The sequence below is a fragment of the Corapipo altera genome, unplaced genomic scaffold (genome assembly GCF_003945725.1).
Source record: "Corapipo altera isolate COAL_440 unplaced genomic scaffold, ASM394572v1 56, whole genome shotgun sequence".
Lineage (NCBI taxonomy): Eukaryota > Metazoa > Chordata > Aves > Passeriformes > Pipridae > Corapipo > Corapipo altera.
The window spans coordinates 794,656-810,007 of record NW_020884896.1 but is presented as its reverse complement, the minus strand read 5'-3'; the positions used below and the strand labels follow the sequence as shown (position 1 = coordinate 810,007).

Here is a 15,352-nt window from a genome sequence, read left to right as displayed (position 1 = left end):
CAGGCAATATGCCTCTGTAATCTCTTCTAAAGTAAACATCACCTTCATGTGTTGAAGGTGTGTCTCACTGAAGGGGGGCAGGTGACGTTGCACCATATGGTGCATCAAGCATGGCAAAAGTCCATTTGCTTAGTTTTTTTGCAGGAGAATGGTGACTGAGTCAAGCAAAGTACAACCTTTGGAAAGCATTGCAGAGTGAGAATTTGGTTTAACCCTTTGACTTCATCACTGACTTCAGTTTCCTGCAGGAAGATAGGTTTTCTGAAACTCTAGTTTGACAGCGTTCTTCTATGAACTGCTCCTGCTCTTCACTGTAAATACACTCCCCTCCTGTATATACTGCTATGCATCTTCACCCTTCCATACTATAAAACAGCAAAAAGCTAGCTTGTATATCACTGGGTTTTGCCTAAAGTATGTGTGACCCAGAAATACCTGTTTTCCAGGTTTACTAATTTAGGCTAAGGGAAAGAACCCTCCACAAAAGTGTTCCTTTTTCTGAAGTAACAGAGGGTTTGATTCAGAGTCCCAATTTCTGCTTGATTATAAATGTGAGATTTAGGCAACCATTTCAAATGGGAATTTATGCTTGCTTTATACTATACAATAAAGAAGGCCCAACTTTTTTTTTTTTTTTTTTGAGGAATTGTAGACACCTGTTTTGAGATGGGTTAGTTTTGCTTAGAGGGCTTCTTAAGAGAGGACTGTACCTTAAAATGAGAGAGTTCAGTTACTGGGTCTTTAAGAGATTTTCTTTCTATAAAATGTAATTTTTTCCTCCAAAGAAAGCAGTTGTTAACATTTAAGAGAATTACATCTTGTGATGGAAAACTATTACCAGCTTTCAAATGGTAACTGAAGCTCTGAAAGTCTGATCAGCTGGGATCAACTGATACCGTATTAGTTTTTATTGCCATATTTGCAGCTTCTGTTAATAAAATGGTGACCTGAAAGTGTAAATTTACAACTGAGAATGCGTAAACATCAAGTTTAAGTTAAATTAACAAAATAATTACTTGGAATTTGGGGGGTTTATTGTTTCCTTGTTTGACTTCCCCTCCCCTCACCCCCCCGTCAACTTTCTGAATTTTTTCAGGATTCTTTCTTGTGTTTTCTGAGCATTCTTTTCTTAGACTATTCTGAAATACTTTGTGGTTTCATTTGTGTAACTAAGATTTTTAAATTTTTTTCTGCTTGTGCTACCAGTTCCCTAGGCATGTTCCATATATTCCTAAAAGTGGGAGGTGTCTGATTTCTGTATGCAGCATTAAAACTTTGTCCTATTCTTCATAAAGGAGCTTTTCAAAAGAAAGAATTGTGACTCTACCACCTATCCATGTGCCCTTAGGTGCTTCAACCTCAGATTAACATAGGAGCTACTTCTTTTGCTCCCCTCTCTTCATAGAACTTTGTTCTGTGGGAAGGCGAGCAGATACTTTTATTTAAGTTTTGTTCATTTTACCTCTTCAATATGGTGTTTCTAGGGGAATGCTATGTAGCTACTTTATAACTTTTGCTTTCAGTATGAAGAGGAGATGAGGAGGGAACATGAACCTCTCAGTGTACATCCCATTAAATCATTTTTGTTTCAAAGAACTACTTGATAGAAACCACACTAAGAAAGCAGTCCTTCTGCTCAAGCCACAGAGACTGCTCCTTGGCAAAATATCCTAAGCACTGGGTAAAAGAAAGATTGAGGGTCTTGCCTGATACCCCTGAGGGATGGCTAAACACAGAAGTAGGTTGCTGAGTGTACAGTGTCATGGGAAGTGAGCTTTGTTTTGTGAAGAACAAATTTTGAGTACTTGTGAGACACTTTCAGTTTGCAGCAAACAACTCCTATCAAAGCAGCAAGTCACTTTAATAGGATGGCTTGTCAGAACTGGAATGTCAACTTGTAAACCTACATGACTTGGAGCTTATTTCCTAGCTGAAGTATTTTCCATCTCAGGCATTACTGTTGTGGTATTTTATTTTGTAGTAGTTTTTGAATGTTCTGTGTTCAAAGAAAAGAGTAAAACTTAATTCCTTTACATTTAATACAAACTGGCTCCTTGGGCAATTTTAGTAGTTTTCTGAACAAAGCATCTTGAGGAAAATGTATTCCCAAGGGGCAAAGCCATAGAAGTTACACCATAATAGTTGGAATGAAAATTAACACATCTGGCTTCTTTATTTTATTGAGAAGATTTCAAAGGTCCTATGATGAGTTGTCTTTTATTAGTTAAAATTCTGCATTGTCTGTCTCATGAGACACTAATTGTATTACTCAGTTTTATATGGATTTGTTTTGATTACCAATGTTATGATGGTCCAATGTGCCTTGGATTTGGTTATTGCCAGATTGGTTGGTGAGAATGTAATTATGCATGTTTACTAGAGAGATGTGTGGAAAAAGACAATTACCAAAACAACTTTCTTCATTTTCTGTTCAGTGAAAAAAAAATGCTTTGGACCCAGTTTCCATTCCAGGTCAGTTCAATGCATGAGTAGGAACTCCTGATTACCCCATTCATGGCTTAACTCTTGAGAGTTCCAGTTCTTATTGCCTTTTGTCTGCCTTACTGTGAGTATATGCTGAAGAATGTTAGCTGGAAACCCTTTAAAATGTCAAAGATTAAATGCTTGTTCCACTCATGTTTCTGGGCAAGAGCTCCCTGCGATCTCTTTTTCAGCTTTACACAGATGAAGAGGACTTCATTCACTTTGAAGATACTATGTCACCAACTATGCAGAATTCCCAAACTGGAATAGAGTGTGTTAATTATATTTGGGCTCAAAGTGGAAATGAAGCTGAATATTGGTAGAATTTGAACTTGGGAAGTAAAGGGGCTCAAGTTTCCTTCTAGGGAAACTATAGTCTTCTGGGATAAAAGGTAGTCCACTGCTTTGCAAACCTGAATTAGCTGCTTTCCTCCAGTATCTCCCTGGGAACTTCTGTGTACTGGGGAGCTCTGGAAAATGGTTCATTTTATTCAATTGCAGAAATAAAGATACACAGTAGAACTTCAGCCATCTTGTTGGTGACTGAAGTTTCATGCTGCAACCTGAAATTAAAGGGTGAAGGAAGAGTAGATGTAATGTGAGACAAAATTATTGCAAAGGATAATTAGTTAACCAAGGAGAATCACCTCCACATGCTTAGAGTATTGTTATCCCAGAGGAAAGAGCGTTTGACCAGAAGTGTCCAGTGTGAGAGAAAGGACAAATAAAGCATGACCAGCTTAATCTTTTCTCGCTCAGAAATGTGGAAAGAAGTTGGGCTCAGTGGATGAGCAAGGCTTAAATTTGCTATGTATCATATCATCTTTCTTTACTGTTTTGGTGGCTTTTCCCTTTTTACTAATGTTTGTGTCCTTTACAGGGTTTGATATTACTGCAAGGCAATCAGGTGAACGAGCTGCCACCTAATCCCGATGAACCAGGAAAACATCTCTTTGAAATTACCCCAGGTATGCCAGCATTTCTTAGTGCTTTCAACATGACATCACTTTATTCCCGTCAATCCTCATTAATGATAATCGAATTGTACTGACCATTTCACTCCTAAGTGTTCTGATACACTCACCAGATTATCTAGTGAGGCTGGGAAATGGGACTTGACAGATTACACGGTGTTCTTTGTTTTGGATAAAAATGCTGCCATGGTACCTGATTTTCATTTCATGGTAGTTGAGATGCATAATGCTCCTTGATTTTTCTGTTTGGAGGGGGCTTCTTACTTGGAGTGCTGTGTGGTCTCTCAAGCTGATGTATTTTTCTGGTTGTTTAGGGAGAAACTGATACAGAACATACCACAGAATTTATGGAAAAGGGGCATGCAGTATCTGGATTTAATTTCTTTCATGTATACTAGCCCTCATGTATACTAGTTTCAGAGGTCAGGGAGAGAAAAAAGCTTCAAAACATTTATTTTTGGATGAAAGGTTAAAAAGAACAGTTGAGCTTCCAGGGAAGAGAGGCAGAAATTTTATTTGACAGAAAGTATAATGATCAGTTTAATGTAGTATTAAGGTAAAACTTTTGCAATCGTTTTAGCTCACATGTAAATGCTTCCTTGGGACAGGGTTGGTACCTCCAGTGTGTATTTGAAGTTAAGTTCTCTGTTGTAAGATAGGAGCAATTGTATTCACTTTATTCAGTTCTGATTGTATTTGGGAGAGGGCCATCCCTGTGCATAGATTTGAATACACTTTTGGAGATAGTTTCAGGTGGCAGGATCTACAGAGAAAACAACCTGTTGGACCACTAGCAGTTTTAGAGCAGAGGAGTGAGAAAGATGAACCAGCTTATTCCTTCCACAGCTGTCTCCCAATACTTGAAGACTGAGTTCCAGGAAACAAGAAGGGAGACAAGTGTGACTGTGTTTAAAAAATTATGTGTGTTCACTGACTCAGTCATGCTTTTACTCCATGGCCAGCTTCTCCTGCATGGGCTGCCTGTCCATGCTGCTCGGCATTGTCTGTTCACCCACAGTGGGGGTGGTGTCAATAGGGTAGATAAAAGTAATTACATTAGGCTGCCTCTTTTTTTAATGGAAGGGAGAACACAGGGAACACTTGTCCCTATATTTGAATGTTATTGCTGTGGAGGCATGTGTCTTTTTACCCATGTCTTTGGGGTTGCTGTCCTAGTGCCCAATTAGGCTGGTTTAAAATGCCTGCATTGCACACCCCTCTTGACACAGTATCAGGCAGAACAAGAAGAACAGGCAGTGCTGTAAGATTTCAATTACATCAGCAGACACCGAGTTCTGTTTGACACACAGGAAGCTGTTTGGGGAGATTTTCTTTTTCTTCCTCCTAATCGCTGCACAATTTCTGTTAATGCCTTTTTTTTTTTTTCTTACACTGCATCATGCCCTCATAGGTAGGGCTCCACAAACAGCAAGGCATTGGGCTCACAGTGTTTCTTGCTTGGAGGATCTCCAAGGAAACGGCATTCTGTCTGTCTGAATGTGACACATCTGCACTGGTTTTCAAAGACTGTGCACTGTACTGCTGTAGAAGGACTGTGGACCTACAGTGTGAAAGCACTTGGATGGTTGTGATTGTGAATGATCCCATGTGTTGTGGCAGTGATCTGAAATAACTAACTGAGCCACAGACCGGCTTGGTTGAGTTTCCTGCAGATGTGAATTTCCTCTGGTTCTAGATTGGAATATAGTCATTCTGTGTGTCTTGCTCAACCTGCAAGGTTGTATTACTGTGGGCTGCAAAAGGTTGTGCCATACTGCAGGTAGCTGTTGCTTCAGTGGACTTGATAAAGCAGTGCCATGTGGCTACTTCATAGAGGCTATACAGAAGGGTGGCAAAAGTTACACTGTTCAGCATAGTTGGGAATCCCAGGACATTTGTGTTCAGCTTGTGGTTTTGACATTGCCCTTTGTGTTCCCTGGAAAAATATTTCAGTCTTAGTGTTCCACTGACTGCAAATTTATCTGCAAAATGAAGATATTTTCCCTAATTTGTGGAGTTAATCCATTCGTGTTTGTAGCAAACCTAGTTGCTACGTGGATAGCAAGTATTGAAAACTGCTATAAATAGCCAGTCAATACAGAATGTGATTGACACAGACGTCACTGGAGAACGTGGCCCCGTTTTGGTCACAGTACATTTATTCTGTGCTGGTTTTGGCATAAATACCCTTTCTTTTTTGCACGTGTTCTGAAATGACCGTGTTCTGCGTGGCTGCCAGCCTGTAGAACACCCACATAGTGAACTGCTCTCAAATGGATGCCAGATAGGAAGGGGGGCACAAATGATCTTGCAGGACCCTAATGTTTATTTTCCATCATTTCCCATCTCCCTCTGTTGGATGAATGGCCATGATCATACCTCTGCCTAACTGTGCTTCAGTTCTCTCACTGTAAGCTAGAACTCTATGGTTTCTATAGGGATGATGAAAATTGTCTTAAGTAAGTTTGGGATTTTTTGAATACAGGTACACTTGATACCTGTAAATATAGATATGGGATTTTTCTGTGCTAGTAACCATCAGAGCTTTAACTAACAAAATTAAGAAAGGAGTGCAGCATTGCTAAAACATTCCTAGAGCTGATACCAGCCAAGTCTGTGGTACCAGTTACCTCCAAAAAATTTATTTTGTGATCAATATTTAAGGCTCTCAGCATCTTTGTTGTGGAACTGTTGGTGGGATCTTCCCACCTTTCCTCTGCTGCAAACTGTGTAAAGCTGGACTGTGGGAGCTATTCCCTCACAGTGCAGGGACTAGAGTAACAGCATGTCCTGTGCTGTAACAGAGCATGTATTGATTTTCTGCTGAGTAACAAGAACTAATGATGGGCATTGTGTATTATTCATGTTTCATCAAGTTCATTTTTAAGCTGTATAGAGCAGCTGGGAGAAGGGTTAACTAGGGACATGAGACTGCAAAACAGTTCTACAGTCAAACCAGTGTTAGATCTGGTGACAGGACTTCCTGAAATATGTTCTCTATCCTTTTTTTTTGAGGGGAAACTATCTAAATTTCTGGACCCTTTTTAACCCATGCATGCTTTCCTCTGTCATAGCTAGAAGTTCAAAGTGGAATGTCAGAGTAAAATAATGTGGCCTCAAGTTGCTCTGATACTTCAGTGCAAATTAGAAAGTGGGGGGATGTTTTTATAAAATTATCAGGGTAGTATGAGGTCAGATGCAAAGTAATTATCCCACAGCAGCTGGTATTTATGGATAGAAATAACCAACTGTATGTTGTCTGGGAGAGGAGTCTTAAATCTGGCAACAGAAACAGCAGCTGACTGATTACTAGGGGCTACAAAACAACTTAGTGTTAGTCTGGAGTTACAGTGCACTTCGGAGTGGTGTAATGCAGTGTGTAAGAAGCCACAGGGATTAATCTCTGAAAATGTCTGAAGGAATATTGATGACTTAAATGCTCCTGAAGTCTCACCTTTTAGGAAACTGATGTTTTTAATTAATGTCTTATGGCAAATGGTCTGCCTAGTTTTATTCCCTAGTTTTTGCAGCGCTATGAGGTGCTCAAGTTTCTCTGCAGTCAGAGATAATTCCCTGATATAGTAAGGTTTTCAGAGTCAAGGAAGGGAGTGGTAGAAAGGTTCAGAAGTTAGGAGGTGAAAAGTGTTGCCTTTTGATAGGTATGGCAAGGGTTGTTACAAACTGCTTGGAGAACAGCTTTTCTTTGTAGAAAATTTGATGACTTTTGAGGACATTCTATTCTACTTCAGAATGGATTTGATGGAGAGTAAGAGAAAGAAAATAGAAACATGAACAAGAAATTTTCTATGGATTACCTGGTAACTCTTTGGCTAACATCCTCACCTGTAGTGCAGGAAACCCAAGTTTGTTTCACTGGATTTAGACCAGGAACCTAAATTTGTCACCTGTGTAGTGGCCAAGTGCTCTCAGTGACTACTGTTTTGTTGGGGGGTTTGTTTTTGTTTGTTGTTTGTTTGGGTTCTTTTCTGGGGAATATTTTTTTGTTCATTTTTACTGTGAAATCATTCTAGAGTAATGCTCTTGTCCAAAGAAAATGTACCCTTTTCTGTTTTAACAAACTGGTATGTTATGGTTGAAAGCAGCCTGAGAAATTCCTGACCAAAACTCATGGTACACATCTTAGTGTCTCTTTGTCACTGATGATAGCTAGTTCCTGTTTCTTGCCATAGTGCTTTATGCCAAGGTGAACAATCACAGCTCTTAGCTGAGACTTTCTGTGAGTGCAGTTCTGTAATAAGTTTAATTTTATTTAAACTGGAAGCTGCTGCTGGAGGGTTTGATCTTGCTTTCTTCCTTTCTTCTTGGGTTCTTCCAAATATCTAATCATATCTCTCACTTCAGCTCTTATGACTGTAAAAGGTTTTCAGACCGGCTGGACTTCAGGTCAATCCAACTAAGCCTGAGAAAAAGTGGTTGCATTTTGTGCTCCAGTCGAGTTATACCACAAACTCTTTTTAGGGAGGCAGTTCAGTCCTCTTCATAATTTTTATCTTGGTCTTTTTGTAGACTCAGCCAGAGCACGAATGATTGCCTATACTTGATTCACATATAGAAGGTTATTTTCAAAACTTGACAAATCAGATCTCTATGACATGGTCTTCAGTTAGTTATAAAGGCTGAGCTCAAAATAGGCAACTTAGCCTACAAAAAGGATTTGCATTTAATACTGACTCTTTTAAAGATGGACCAGTGGTTGCATTATGCCAGAAGTTAGGCTGCAACAAAGTAAAATGCCTCATCCAGGAACTTGCTGCAGGGTTTATGTAGAAGCTACTTCACTGCCTTCATTGGGCTAAATAACAAGAAGGAAATCAAGAAAGGCAGAATCAGAAGGGGGGAGTCTTAACTCTTACAGGGACAGTAATTGTTTTCTATTTGTTCTGTAGAGATCTGTTAGTGTTGTTGACAGTGTCTTACAGAGAAGCTGGAGTGGCAGCTTGTTTGTCTTGTGCCAGTAGGTTGAATGATGCCTACAAAGCTGTCTGCTCTATGGTAATCTTCTGTGTCTCAGGTGATTGATACCAACTAAGTTATGTTTGTTGCCTTTTTATCTCTGTTCCTGTTGAGATAGTGTGTAATTAAAATACCTGGAGGGGAAATTAGAAATTCATACATTAAAAATCATTCCATGTTCTCTATTATTCAGTGTAAATTGTAATTCTAACTAACAGCAGGAAACTGAGTTTGCTGTTGGTAATTAAGTTTTCTCCTGAAGTCTACAGCTGAAAACTGACTGTGCATATCTGAATATGTGATGATGTTGATATTTGAGAGTTATATTTAGATTTCTGTGATTTGACACTCAGGATATTGGCTAGGGAAATGGCAGCCAAATAAAGTAGTTCTGGGTCCTACTAGAAAGACTAAGACAATGTAGTTGCAGCAGTGCACTATGGAAACACTTAGGAAGTGAGAGCTACAGAGACTACAGTGTCCATGGTATTGCATTGACCTGGACAAGAACATTGGTGGTATTGGTTTTGCAGTGGAAGGCCCTGTCTAATCTGTGTTTAGTACTTGTAGATGTCTGGAGTGCAGCTGAGGGCATACAATTATCTCTATGTCACCAAAAGAGAACTTTTTCAGTTTTTCAATTTAAAAAGAGATAGATTTTTCCATTAATTAAGAAGGGAGAAACACTGAATCTCTTTTCCAAACTGTCTTTCCAAAGGAGTGCCCAGAATGACAAAATTGCGTGCCTTCTTTGCAGTTAGTCTGTAAAATGTTGTTCATTGTTGCCTTATAGCTTGGGTTAAAGACCTTTAAGGTAATAACGTCTTAGCACTAAGACAGTGACAGGTCCATCTCCTTGTCTTTTGCCAGCTGCAGAGTCTCTTTTTATGTTCAAGTGCAGTTTGAGTCTCCTTGAAGGTGTATCCTGCACTTCTCTGCGTGAAAGTTGTTGATGCATTCCTCTATGTTCTGCTTGCTCCGTCTCTCCTGAGCACTAGATGGTGCTGGTTCTTTCCAGCTTGTGCTTGGACACTTGCTGCTGGTTATGGCGTGTCTTGAATCACTGGAGTGTGAGTTGATCCTCCTAGAGAAAATTAGCTACTCTTTTTTTCGTTCATTGGTGTCTCCTCAGCAGAAATCAGCAAGCAAGAGTTCCCTCAAATTGTTATTGCCCAGCCTGTCAAACCAATACTATGCTCAGTAATGACTATGTGGGAAAGTCACTTGAACCTAGATCTCCATTGTTTCAGGTTAACATACTGATCTGGGGGTTACTGGCTATTTAGTGGCATCTGTCTGATTGTTCTCTCCTTCCCCCATTCTGAGCTTGATGCATATTTTGAAAAATAAGTTTATCTTGAGACTTTTCCTACTTTAAAGAATTGGTGTTTGCCAGAAGATACTAATTGTTTTCCTTAGGGCTATTCCTTTCCTAATTATACTGAAACTATTTTATTCAGCTGAAAAAAAAAGCTTTTGTGGACAGTCCAGAATTTGATAACTTCATTTAGCATCAGAAGAAGTCTCAATCAGCTGTCAATATTTCTAGGCTTGTTTTACAAATACATTCCAGTTGAACAACTGTTATTTGAATAAGTTAGTGGAGGCCCTCATTTCCCTCATGCAGATACTATACACTAACAACTGAAGTCTTCTGCAAGCAAAGCATCTCTTACTGATTTCCTGATCTGTACTTTGTCTCTACCATGTCACTGAATTCTTCTGAGAAGAGAACATGAAAAAAAAGGCTGAACTCTGCTCTCAATTCATGTAACGTTACTGATTTCAACAGTGTTGTGTTCAGTCCAGTGGTGTAGCCCTGCAGCTTGACCAATACACTTCTGCCTACTTATGGTGATGACTCATTGCAGGTGAAGGTCTTTGGACTTCATCCAGACTTCTGTACAGAAAGGTTATTAGGCTCCCTCACAGCTCTTTTCCCCTGAGGGCTGTGAGACTCTCTGATAGTTAAGGATGTTTTGGCTTACCTTACCTTATCAACTTAAAACATCTTGAAGGGCATCAGAAGGCACCTGCAGTCTGTAAATTGCTTTTTGGTTTGTTTTGTTTTTTTTTCCTTAGTGTATGCAATGCCCAAGGCTTATGTTTGCATTTGGCAAGCAATGATCCTGTTTTGTGAAATAAACAAGATCCTGCTTTTGTTTTATTGTGCTTGATCCCTCAGTGCTCTAAGGCCCTGGGCAGTTGAAAGCAGAACTGGAAATGGGCTGTGACAGCATACATGTGTTCTGCTGTCCTGGAATTTGTATTCCAGGAGAAGTTCTGCATCTGATCCCTGAACAGTAGCATCTAGCTGTCTTTAATGCACGTGCTGACTTTCAACAAGAATGATGGTTTTCACAACTTCAATTGCAATAGCATAAGTCCTGCTGGGAAAGGATCATGAGGCTTAAGAAGTTTCATGAATAGGGCTTTCTGCTGGTGCAGATCATTAAAACATAACCTCTGACCATTCTCGAGCAGTTTTCCTTAACCCATTGTATTCCTGAAAGACAAATACAGCATAGCATTTTGTGTAGGCTGCCCTTTGGGTATAGAAATGTGGCTTTGTAGCACGATGGCACATTGCTACTGGAATCTACAAGGCACCATTTGATCCCCCCAGGTTGTCCTTTTAGTGCAAATTAGGTAAGATTTTGAATACTTCCTGCTGAGACCTTCCAGAGTGAGCTCTGCTATTGAATATTCTGCCTTGAGGATAATAAGTCCTAAGGCATGTGCAGTTAGTAGATGGTTTTTTTAAGTATTTTGGTGCAAGAACAACCAACTTTGTTCCATAAAGATATGCTTATAAAACTGTCAACATGATCAGCTATGTAATGCCATCTCTATATTTCTTGCTAGTTTGTCAAAAATCAGATTTTCAGTGCCACCTTGCAGCTTGTGTACTCTGGTGCTTCTGTTATAGGTTAAGCTTTTTTCAGCATCAGAAGCAGCTGTGTTCCTAGGATGAATTCTTCACAAGATCTATGCAATTTCTGGGGTCCCTGAGGCTAATAAAGTAGTCTTGTAGGCTAACATGATAAAGTAAAATAAAATAAGGCACATGATATATGCCAATGTGCTAGTTCACAGCACACACCAAATTCTAGTGGTAATGAAATAAGTATTAGAAGTCAACCTTAGCATAAAGAAAACAAAACATCAAGCTAAAAGTAAGTTTACTGCTTAGGTGCCTGCCCCACAAATATTTTACCAGCTTAATAATCTTACTGAGGTGAGTTGACCTTGTAAGTCTTGTGGGATCGGGCCTTTTATTTGAACTTCATATTCTTTTCCTTGTGTGTCCCTACAATACCTACAGACCAAGTGACCTGCCTAGTGGATGAGGTTGTCTACCTGGGCTTCAGTAAAGCCTTTGATACTGTCTCCCACACTGTTCTCCTGGAAAAGCTGCCAACCCATGGCTTGGGCAGGTGCACTCTTTGCTGGGTTAAAAACTGGCTGGATGACCAGGCCCAGAGAGTGGTGGGGAATGGTGCTACATGCAGCTGGTGGCCAGTCGCTTGCTGGGTTCCCAGGGCTCAGTTTTGGGGGCCAGTCCTGTTTAATATCTTTATCAATGATCTGGACAAGGGGGCAAGTGCACCTTCAGTATGTTTGCAGATGACAGGCACTAATTTGGGTGCCAGTGTTGATCAGCTGGAGGATAGGAAGGCTCTGCAGAAGACCTGGACAGACTGGATCGATGGGCTGAGGCCAACAGGATGAGGTTCCACAAGGCTGAGTTCTAAGTCCTGTTCTTGGATCACAACATCCCATGCAGCACTAGAGGCTGTGGGAAGAGTGGCTGCAAAGCTGATAATGTGCTGATCCAGCACCTAGAAGAAAATATAATTGGGAAACTATCTGGGGTGTTTATAATTGGTGCACTAATGCCACTTGGAAGTGGCAGCTGGCCCACTGTCAAACACCTGTGAGGGAGGGTTCACAGGCAAAATTCCCTCTGTGTTTGTTACGGCTTTAGGGATAACTAGTGTGCTATCAGTGAGAACCAGCTTGCACTGGGCTTTCTGAACTTTATAGGGAGGAGGAGGAGATGTATTGCCTATGACATAACATAAAACTTATACTTTGTTAAATAAATCATCATACTGTAAAGTAACAAGAACCTAATGTTACTGTAAAAGCTTTCTTTAGTCTGCTACTTTGAGTATATCTGAAGTACAGATTAGGTGTAAGAGTGGGGTGTTGAAGTAACTTATATACTTCTTTTTAATGATTTTCAGATTATCCTGTGCACATGCCTCTACTTAGCCTTACCCCTAGTTAGGGTCCTATCTGCTTGGTTGCTCACAAAATATTTGCCTGATTCTGAAGCTGCTCGTAAGATTCTCCTGTGTTATGCAGGAACTTGGATGAGGTCATCTCACAGGTCCCTCTTGGTCTTGACATTTTTGAACAAAATTTAAAAGATGCAAGTTACCACATGGGAAACAAATTGGTCTGACACCTGAATTGTTGAAAATTCAGGCTCTGAAGAACTACTGTGTCATGAAAAATGGTATAACATGAAACAAGCAGAACAGTTTAGTTTCCCTGGTGCAGCCAAGAGAAATACTGACACTAATCACATTAAAGAATGAACCACATGCAATGTTATTACTTCAGTTTGTCTTCAGAATACTACTTCACAGGAATTAATTTTGTATTTGAAAATTAATCAATTATAATATTAGTGTCTTTCTCCATCAATTTCTGTTGTTTAAAGAAATTGTTAATTAGGGATGGAGGTGGAATCTTTGGCATGTCTAGATACAGTATTTTTTTGTAATTACAAGCCCTTCTGACAGGTAGGATCCTGTAGATGCTTGGATACTGGATTTACATGCATTTCAGGACACTGGGAGCAATTCCTCCTTCCTGATAGCTTTATGCTCTGTAGAGATGTTACTTCCACTGAATTTGAGTAACTTGACCATAGCCTGTTGATGTGGTTAAACTTTTTGGGCTTAAAGAGAGGTATCGTGACAGTTTTGATAGAGGCGTAGTTACTAACCAGCATGTCTGTGTTTTATTTTTCTGTTGTTGATGGGGTTTGGGGTTTTTTGGTTGGTTGGTTTTTGGTTTTTTTGGGGTTTTTTTTGTGTGTGTTTGTTTTCTACCAGGAATAGTTTTAACTCTCTGTGCTAGTTATCCAGGTATAGTTTCACTATAGGGAGTGCATGAGTGCTGAGTACATTATGGCAGTGTGGCTAATCTGTGTTGGATTTAATGGCATTACAACAACTTTATTCTCTAAAGTTCATTATAAGCTTCACAGCATCTCTTCAGCACCCATCACAGGGGCTCTGCTCAAGGTACTGTTGTCTAAAGGTAGTGAGGCAGCTGGAATCAGGACTGATTTATTTAATGTAGCACATTCTGATGAGCTTAATCTTCCCAACTTTCTTCAAGCACTCTAATTGAAATGAATTATTTCTTCCATTATGAGGCCAGAGTTCATCCTTAATTATAGAGCTTTTTCTTTTAACAGACTCTGTGTTCACTTGGTCCAAGTTTGTGTCTTCTGTCTCTGTTCTAGTAGATGCTCAGACCAGTGCACACACATTCTTGCGAAGTCTGTCTTTGAATCTCAGCCAGACACCGTTGCTCATCTAAGCGAAGTCCACTTAAAAAGATGCTGATATCCATGCTTCCATGTGGTATCAAAGCTGGTCTGTGTGATCTTTGATTCATGAAGCATTGTTATTAGTTCTGGGGTTTGCTTTTAATCACCAACTGTCAGACAGTCAGGAAAACCTGGGGGAAGGGGCAGGAGGAGTTTAATATAACAAAGAAGAGAACTGTGAAGTCAAAAGTATATAGTGTTAAAAGGGAATGTCTGTAAGGCAATTAGGAAAACCTGTTATACCCAACCATATATTATTTACATTGAAGGATAACTGAACAAAATGTGGGACTTCCCTGGATTTGGGGTTATGGATTTTAATAGAGGGATTTATCAGCACACTGGCAGCTGCTCACTTGAGAGATGAAGAGCCTTGTCTACATTAGGAATACTGTCCCAATATAATTACATCAAAAGAAAGCCTGTACTGGCATATTAGTGTAATGAGGAGAAAGACTGCTTTTAATAACACAAATAAAAGTGTCTACAAAGATCAGTACGTCTGAGCATCCTTCTGCTCCACAGAGGCCATCAAGACTCTGCTTTTACAGCATGTGGTTTGTATATGAATCAGGGAGTCAAAACAATGCCTTCGAAGGGGGTGGAGGGGGGAGGTTTGTCAGCAGAAGATGTTTTCCGTACTGTTTCCTGTGGTCCATTTTGAGTAGATAGACCAGGGTTCAGCGACTTATTTCTGCCCCTGTGTCCTTATAGGTCTTGGACATGGATCATAAGTGCCATGTGTTGCTCATACTGGAAAACATGCAAGAAGATATATCTTTAATTAGCTCTGTGACCCAAACACATCAGAGCGAGGAATAGAGAAAGTTAACACAAATGAAAATATTATGCTTATAATCATACTTGGTAAGAGAAATTTTAATCACCTTAGCCTTTGTTCTGAAGCTGGTGGAAATCTGTGGAAAATGTCATAATTATGGCTGTGGATGTGTAGGGTGATTATCTTACTAAAAGGAATACACCCTAGGGATTGGGGAGGACCGGTGAGAAGGAATTCAGTGTCCTCCCTTAGTAGTGCTTTGAGGTCACAGTTGTTTCCTCTTGGAAAGATGTTTTGCCTTCAGTTGTAATGCCATCATCATCACAGGGTTCTGCTGTGGTTTTTGATAAAAATATGATTAAATAAGGTGGTTATTTCTTAACCACCTCCAGCAAGGCATCCCAGGCTTTAGGAGTCCAGATACTTTCTATCGAGATCAGACTTTCTTACCAGTAGCTTAAAATTCTGCAAGAGTTATATGTCTCTGTGAACCAAAGCAGATCCTCC

At 39.9% G+C, this 15,352-nt stretch overlaps 1 protein-coding gene across 3 annotated transcripts in view; it reads left to right on the top strand.

The window, feature by feature from the left end:
• The window catches only part of ARHGAP22 (Rho GTPase activating protein 22), a 144,469-nt gene that overhangs the window by 25,716 nt on the left and 103,401 nt on the right, over positions 1 to 15,352 (top strand). For all 3 annotated transcript variants that reach the window (XM_027648154.1, XM_027648155.1, XM_027648156.1), the window contains exon 3: positions 3,365 to 3,452. In XM_027648154.1, the coding sequence (XP_027503955.1) occupies positions 3,365 to 3,452 (88 nt within the window). The remainder of the gene's footprint in view (positions 1 to 3,364; positions 3,453 to 15,352) is intronic.